The 7,936-nt window shown below is 48.6% G+C and overlaps 1 protein-coding gene across 1 annotated transcript in view; it reads right to left on the bottom strand.

The window, feature by feature from the left end:
* PIPOX (pipecolic acid and sarcosine oxidase) overlaps positions 1-3,960 on the bottom strand; it is a 17,829-nt gene extending 13,869 nt beyond the window's left edge. Inside the window, exons 1-2 of the mRNA XM_006165468.3 lie at positions 3,771-3,960; positions 1,140-1,288 (exon numbers count right to left, since the gene is read on the bottom strand). Of these exons, the coding sequence (XP_006165530.1) occupies positions 1,140-1,288; positions 3,771-3,884 (263 nt within the window). The 5' untranslated portion in view covers positions 3,885-3,960. The remainder of the gene's footprint in view (positions 1-1,139; positions 1,289-3,770) is intronic.
* Positions 3,961-7,936: the final 3,976 nt, after the last annotated feature.

Below are 7,936 nucleotides of genomic sequence, written 5' to 3'. Positions count from 1 at the left end.
GGGAAAGAGCCACAGGCTCCTTCTTCGCAGGCTCCTTCCTGGGAACGTGATCTGGACTGAGGAGCACTCCCATTTGTCCCTAAGGAGAGGGTGTTCAAAGAGAATGAAATGGATTTACAAAGTTGCTATGGGGGTGAGGATTCCACATGAAAAGTTACAGTACTAGCAGGAGGGGCCAGCAGGTGACCTGGTGGTTGAGGGACTGGACATGCCTACATGGCCAACCATGGTTTGAGTCCTGGACTTGGTGTCTTGCTTTCTCACTCTCCCCCTTTCTGTTTCTGTCTCTCTCTGGTCAAAATTAAAATGAATGAATGAGGGCTGGCAGGTGGCATGGTGGCTAAGGGTGCTGGACTCCCACATGCCCGACCGTGGTTTGAGTTCTGGACCTGGCGGCTTGCTTTCTCTCTCAATCTTTCTCATCAAATTAAATTAATTAATGAATTAATTTTTAAAATATAAATAAAATGAGTGAATGAATAAATCAATAAAATTAAATAAATAATATATTTTTTTAAAGTACCTTTCAGGAATATAAAAAATCAAGGTGGCCAGACAGTGGTGCAGTGGTAATGCAACATTCTGCAAGGCTGACCCACATGGAAAGTTCCAGAGTGGGTCATGCTGAGCATGCTGGGCATACATGTGCCCATGATCTGGGATGGCTGAAGTTGGGATGAATCATGGCATGAAGACTCTATGGGGGGTACCTCTTTTCGCTCTCAATTATGGAAGAAAAGAAACGTAAAAAATAAGTAAATAAACAAACAAAAACATCCAGCCTCCTCTTCCATTTCTACCCCTGTCCTAAAAGAGTCTCATAGGCACAGATTCCTCCTGGGTCTGCCCAGCTCTGGATCACCCATAGTATCTCCAGCAGTTCTTCCAGCATGGCCTCTCCTAGCCTAGGACTCGTGGCCTGAACTCAGGCACAGAACTCAGAACCTGGCAGGAGTCTGCTGGACCTGCAGGTGACCAGAATGGCAAGGAGCAGAATGCTTCCCGTGTATCCAGGGGTTCCCCAGGACTCGTGTCCCCCCCGCCTGTGCCTTCCCAGCGTTCGTGGCACCAGCACCTCACATGCTGAACGTCTCCAGGTGTGGGGCCACAGGACTCAAGGAATTCCTCCTCCTGCTCACCTGTACAATTGGGTCCCAGCCTCGTGCTCTAGCTGGGCCCATATCCGATAGCACTCGTCCATCATGTGGGCGTAAAAGTCTTCAGCGTATGCCTTTCGTATTATCCGGCTCTGTCCATGGGAGCTTCCTCGGGAGTGTGGTAGAAAGAACTGGAAGTGGAGAACAAGAGCTGGAGTGGAAGTCTTTGGCCCTTCTACTGCTCCCCATTAGGCTCTCCTTGTGTGCTGTCAACCAGGAGCCATGGATCACCCCTCAAATATTCCCACACCATCTTTCCAAAATCTCCCTTCACGGCCAGTTTACAAACGTGGCATTCGAGATGGAAGCTCTTCAGAAATAGTCACTTAGGCGTCCTTGCTAACGTCATTCTCACCCAGAAGTTCCTTTGTGAGCCACTCTTGGGTCATTCTGCTGCAGTCTTACCCCACTGAAACTTTCAGAGAAACAGAATGAGAAAGAACCTTCCAGATTATTGTAGCCTAGCTTCCTCCTTTGATGGAGAAGGAAATGGATGTTGACTTTATTTTCCTCCACATCACTCAGGATAAAGGAACCACCTTGGGATGGATCAAAAGATGGAACATTTTTTGAAAGGATGAACCAGGTATCCTGGGGCTTGGAGAAAATGGATAGAGAAACAGAGGAGGTTTCTAACCTCGGCAGCTCCTTACCTAGCAGAGAAAGCCATAACTAGCCTGGCCAGTGGCAGGCAGACTGGAAAAGGAGAGTCCACCGCGGTAGGAATGTTTCGGATGGGGGTTCAGTAGACCTGCCCTTGGAAGGATATGCAGGGCCCACCCACAGTCACTGGAGCAGTCACTGCCGCCTGCACTGCATGGATGACTTTTTCTAAGAATTATTTATCAAATTGTATTTTTTATTTTTTAAAAAGATATATTTGCTATAGGGTGTGTGTGCTCACCAAAGAGAAAGAGAGAGACAGAAAGTGAGAAATCCCTTCTCCATTCTCCCCTTAGAATCTTGGGCACACACACACAAGCGCCTGGCATGAGTGTAAAACCTCTGGTCCAGGACTCGAACCGTGGTCAACTACATGAGAGTCCAGCGACGTAACCATTACACCATCTGCTGGTCCCTATTATTCTTATGTTTTAAAGTTGACCAGGAAGAGAGTGAGGGAAAGTGAGAAAGTAAGCCACCAGATCTGGGCCTCAAACCGTGGTCAACCATGTGGGAGTCCAGCAGCTCAACCACTATGCCACCTGCCAGCCTAGGCCAACTTTTCTTTAAAGAAAATAAGTCCAGAGCCAGCAGATGGCATAGTGGTTACATCATTCCACTCCCACGAGGCCAATGGTTCGAGTCCTGGACTTGGTGGCTTCAAAATCATGGTAGGCACATGTGCATGTGTGTTCAAGATCCTGGGAGGAGAATGGGGAGAAGGGGGATGGCGTGGCCATCCCCCTGGGGGGTGATTTCTCACTTTCCCTCTCACTCTCTCTCTCTCTCTCTTCCCAGCGGGCACATATGCCCTAAGGCAAAAATCTCTTTTCAAAAAAAGAAAGAAAGGTAAGACCTGGGCCAGCTCTGTGGCCTAGTGGCTAAGGGAACTAGATCCCCACGGCCGACTGAAGTTTGAGTCCCAGCCCCAGCAGCCTGGGAACATGCCTGGTGCATGTGTGTGTATGTTCAAAGCCCCGACAGGATGGAGAGATGATAAAGAAAGGATTGCAACGTGACCATGCTCCATCAGAGGGTGCTCTCTCCCTCTCCCTCGCTCTACGTCTCTCTCTGGCAAGCATATGTACTCTCTGGCAATTAAAAAAGTTAATTAGTTACTTACATGCCAGCAGGTGGCATGGTGGTTAAGGCACTAGACTCCCACATGACCAATCATGGTTCAAGTCCCAGATCCAGTGACTTGAAAATCATACTGGGCATGTGCGCATGCGTGGCCAAAATCCTGAGAGTGGAACAGAAGAGCTTGCCGCATGGCCACCCTCCTCTGGGGAGTGATTTCTCATTTTTCCTCTCTCTCTCTGTCTCTCTTGTCTCTCTCTGGCAAGCACGTGCACCCTATGGCAAAACATTAAAAAAAGAAAAAGAAAAAAGGAAAAGTAGGACCTAAGTTTACTTCCTGTGTATCAAACAAAGAGGCTATTATTATCCAGAGGTAGCTTAAAAGAGGATTCTGCTGGGTTCTGTGGAGAGAGGTCAGGAACCTGTAAGGAAAAATTCTACTTCTTAGGCTTATTTAAAAAAAAAAAAAAAAAAAAAAAAAAAAAAAAAAAAAAAACTTTGCCTCTAGGCTAAATTATCTTTACTTAAGTTTCCCCAGAACAGAACTGATTGTTTTTCTGGCCTGGATCAACTCTGTAGACAGAGAAGAGGCTGGAAAGAAAGGAGAGAACAGGGCCTGGGATACTCTTTGGTCAAGGGCAGGAACAGGAAGGCAGCAAAAGGAGGACACTGTGCCTAGGAACCCAGGGTGGGTCCGAGGGAGAGCAGAACTTTCTCTGAATTGCGATGAAACATGCCAGGCAGTGGAGCTACGGACTGCACAAGGTGCATGATAATTCTGGCGTTTTGGCCTAGCTCTCTAGCCTGCTGGCTCTGGAAACACCTCTCCAGGAATGGCCAGAGGTCAGGAGTGCAGAAGGGACACAGTACCTGCTCCAGTAGGAGGACCGTCTTCCCGTGGCTAGCCAGGTGGTACGCGGTGAAGCAGCCCTGGATGCCTGCTCCGATCACAATGGTGTCCCAGAGACCATTCTGAGCAGCCATGGTGTCCACTTAGCTCTGCGCAGAGCCACAAAGGGGCAGAGAGCAAAGCCAAGCTCTGGCTGGAGGAGGAGGAAGGCAAAGTCCAGCCTGGCTAGCATTCCCACAATCCCCTGAGGCCGTGTCCTTCTCCCCACGCTCTCCCTTCCCCCAAGGCCTGGCACAGGGCTCAGCCTCTGCCTGCCCTGCAGAGCCGAGCTGGAAAGCCTGATTTGTGAGGTTTCGCCCAGCTCAGCTGCCAGCCTCACCCTTGCATCCCTCTAGCTTTCTATTCTTGGTTCAATTATTGTCATGCAAATGGGCTCCTTCCTATGCCACCTTCCTGTCTCATTATGATCTTTGTCTCAGGACATCGGCCCTGGAATTTCAATGCCTCCTAGACCAAGCTCAGGGCACTGGGAATGCTGCCTCCCCCTACTGGCTTTCCTCTCCTCAGCCTGATTTCTTTCAGAGATGCTAGAGGACCAAGCTAAGAACTGGGCACAATGCCCAGGGTAAGGCCCACCCCCCTGGTGGGTGGTGAGGCCAGGGGTAGATGCAGAAGCCAACTGGGCCAATTGGGAGGACAGTTTTGTGATTATGAAATTATTCTCAGCACGTTTTGCTTTCATTTTTTTAGAAAAGGAGAGGAAGAAGGGACCAGCAGTTAGCGTAATGGCTATGTCACTGGACTCCCATGTAGTCGACCACAGCTCGAACCTTGGACCCGGTGGCTTAAACACACACCGGGCACATGTGCATGGGTGCCCAAGATCCCGAGAGGAGAATGGAGGAGAAGGGATTGCGGCGTGGCCATCCCCCATAGGGGGTGATTTCTCGCTTTCTGTCTCTATGTCTCTCTCTTTCTGGCGAGCGCACGTACCCAATAGCAAAAACCTCTCCAAAACAAAGGAGAGGGAGAAATGATTCTGAAAAAAACGGAAGGACAGAGTAAGAAGAGGGACCTTTGCTCAGGCGCGGGGAGGGAACAGGCACCAGATAGTGCACAGAGGGACAGGGTGTGCTGAGCTCCTGGTGCCCCGCGATGTGCTAAGTAAGCACAGTGATAGCATTGGCACGCGGCCAGGATGTTCAGGGCCTCATTTTTCTCCAGGAGATCCTCTTTAAAAGAAAAGAAAAGGGGAATTATAAATACAAAATTTGGTGCCAGAACTTGGAAGAGGCCTTGCAATTAAGGAGCCCTGTGGTTAAAGTTTCATTAGCTTCTCAGTAAATCTGCCTGTGTATGCATTATCTCACTTAATCCTCACAGCCTTAGGGGTAAGTATTTATATCCCTACTTTTGGCAGAGTAATGATGGCCTCAAATTCTTTATCACTCCTCCCATCACTGTGACTACTTGACCAATGCAGCAGAAGTGACACTGTGCCATATGCGAGCCCAAACCTTAAGAGACGGGCATCTTCCTCTTTTTGTCTTGGAGTGCTCATTCATGGAGTCCTGAGTCACCAGGTTAAAAGTCCAGCCACCCTGAGGGACCAGCGGATGGCATCATGGTTACATTGCTGGACCATGGTTGACCATGAGGTTGACCATGGTTCAAGTCCCAGACCCGATGGCTTAAAACTCACACCGGGCACATGTGTGTGCGTGCCCAAAATCCCAAAAGGAGAATGGAGGAGGAGGGATTGTGGCATGGCCATCCCCCACCCCCATGGGGGAGTGATTTCTTGTTTTCCGTCTGTCTGTCTCTCTGGTGAGTATATTGCCCTGTAACAAAAATCTCTCTGGGAAAAAAAAAAAAGAAGTCCAGTCACCCTGGGGCAGAGACCATGTGGAGGAGGCCCAGGCTACATGGAGAGCCAGACAAGAGTGATGCTGTATTAGACTCTACAGCCCAGTTCAGCCACCAAATGCCACTAAGTGATCCAGTTACTACCACATTGGCACAGAAGGATCACCCAGCCACACCCTACCCGAATTCCTTATCCATCAGATTGGTAGACAGAATAAAATGGTTGTTTTCAGGGACCAGCAGTTGATGTCATGGCTATGTCGCTAGACTTCCGTGTAGTCGACCGCAGTTTGAGTACCGGACCCAGTGGTTTAAGCTCATGCTGGGCGCGTGTGCGTGCGTGCCCAAGATCCTGAGAGGAGAATGGAGGAGAAGGGATTGTGGCATGGCCATCCCCCCTGGGGGGTGATTTCTCACTTTCTGTCTCTCTGGCTCTCTCTGTCGTTCTGGTAACTGCAAGCACCCTATAGCAAAAACCTCTCAAAAAAAAAAAAAAAAAAAAAAAAATCGGTTGTTTTCAGTCACTAATTGTTGGGTAGTTTTTTTACACATGACCAAAATGCCACTAACGGCCAAAGACATTGAGGCTTGGAGAGTTTATGACTTGCCCAAAGCCACTTGCCTGGTAGTCATAGACACACAGACATGAGCCTAGGTCTGTTTGATCCAGAACACATTTCGTGAACTACCACACTATTCTGAGGGTCAGTCAAAACTTGCGATGATTCTGATTACAGTATCTTTCTGTTCCTCTCACGGCCATACTGCGAGTGGAAAAAACAACGATCTGGGAAGTCCACGTGACTGCAGGGATGACCCGTATGACTCAGTCTGGGAGCCCACTGACCCCCAAGGTTTCTCATTCCACAGATAATCTGCCAGAGTGGCCTTGCAATTAGCTGTCCTCGGAAATAGTGGGCCGTGTGGTGGTTAAGGCACTGGACTCCACATAGCCGACCATGGTTCAAATCCCAGACCTGTAGCTTGAAACTCACACTGGCATGTGTGTGTGTGCCTCAAATTCCAGGAGAACGGAGGGAAAGGGATTGTGATGGGGCCATCCCTCCCTAGGGGGTGATTTCTCACTTTCCCTATCACTGTCTCCATCTCTCTGTCCCTCAGGCCAGCACATACATCATCCTATGGCAAAAAAAAAAAAAACACAACAACAAAAAACTAGCTGTCTTCTCAGCCCTATTTTCCTAGGAAAATAGGGGCCCAGCAGATGAAGTGCCATCCAATTGGTGTTTTGTCCTGGGAAAAGAAAAATCTTGAATCCAAACGTCATCTCAAGTCCGTGCCACTCCCTCCCTACATGGGAGACAAGATAGCACCCCCTCCCAACACGGGACAGCTGCCTTAGAGGAACGATGGCAGCCATGACCAAGACAGATAGACCGTTAGTGTGCAGAGGCTTGAGGTAGGGATATGAGGCCGGCCCCCAGGTTCCTGTTGGTAAGTTGTCAGAGGAGGTGAACTGTTTACACGTAGGAAAGGAGACCATAAATCCACACGTGGACGTGTGCCCAGTCTCACTAGCAATGAAAGAAATGGGAATTAAATAACTTTAAAGTACTAGAGGTGCCTATAAAATGAGCAAAAATAAATAAAAATGATAAAACCTTAGTTCATCAGTGTGGTGGGCCAGAGAGTGTAGGGTTGCCATTGGTTCGTCTAGGTCTTCTGGAGGGTGCTGATGATGAGAGTAAAAAGGTTCAAACCTGTTTCTTAAAAAAAAAAAAAAAAAAGAGGAACCAGCAGTTAGCGTAATGGCTATGCCGCTGGACTCCCATGTAGTCGACCACGGTTCGAGTACTGGACCCGGTAGCTTAAACTCACGCCGGGCGTGTGTGCGTGTGTGCCCAAGATCCCGAGAGGAGAATGGAGAAGGGACTGTGGTGTGACCATCCCCCCTGGGGGGTGATTTCTCACTTTCTGTCTCTCTGTCTCTCTCTGTCTGTCTGGTGAGCGCACGCACCCTATAGCAAAAACCTCTCCAAAAAAAAAGTTATTTTATTTAACTTTATTTATTTATTTATTTTTAATTTGACCGGAGAGGGACAGAGTAAAAGAGAGAGAGAAGAAAAGTGAGAAAGCAAGCCGCCAGGTCTGGGACTCGAACCGCAGTCAGCCATGTGGGAGTCTAGCACCCTTAACCACCATGCTGCCTGCTAGCCCCAAAGGGTTCAAACCTTCTGATCTGGAAACTCCTTAGAGACTGACATCCCAGGGGGAAGAAAAGGCATTTGTATGAAGACATTCATATCTGTGCTTTTATAATATTAAAAAAAAAATAAAGGAAACAGCCCAACAACTGGGA

Source organism: Tupaia chinensis, unplaced genomic scaffold, assembly GCF_000334495.1.
Source record: "Tupaia chinensis unplaced genomic scaffold, TupChi_1.0 Scaffold143921_1, whole genome shotgun sequence".
Taxonomy (NCBI): Eukaryota; Metazoa; Chordata; class Mammalia; order Scandentia; family Tupaiidae; genus Tupaia; species Tupaia belangeri.
The sequence above is the reverse complement of the archived record's forward strand: the minus strand, read 5'-3'. Positions and strand labels throughout refer to the sequence as shown.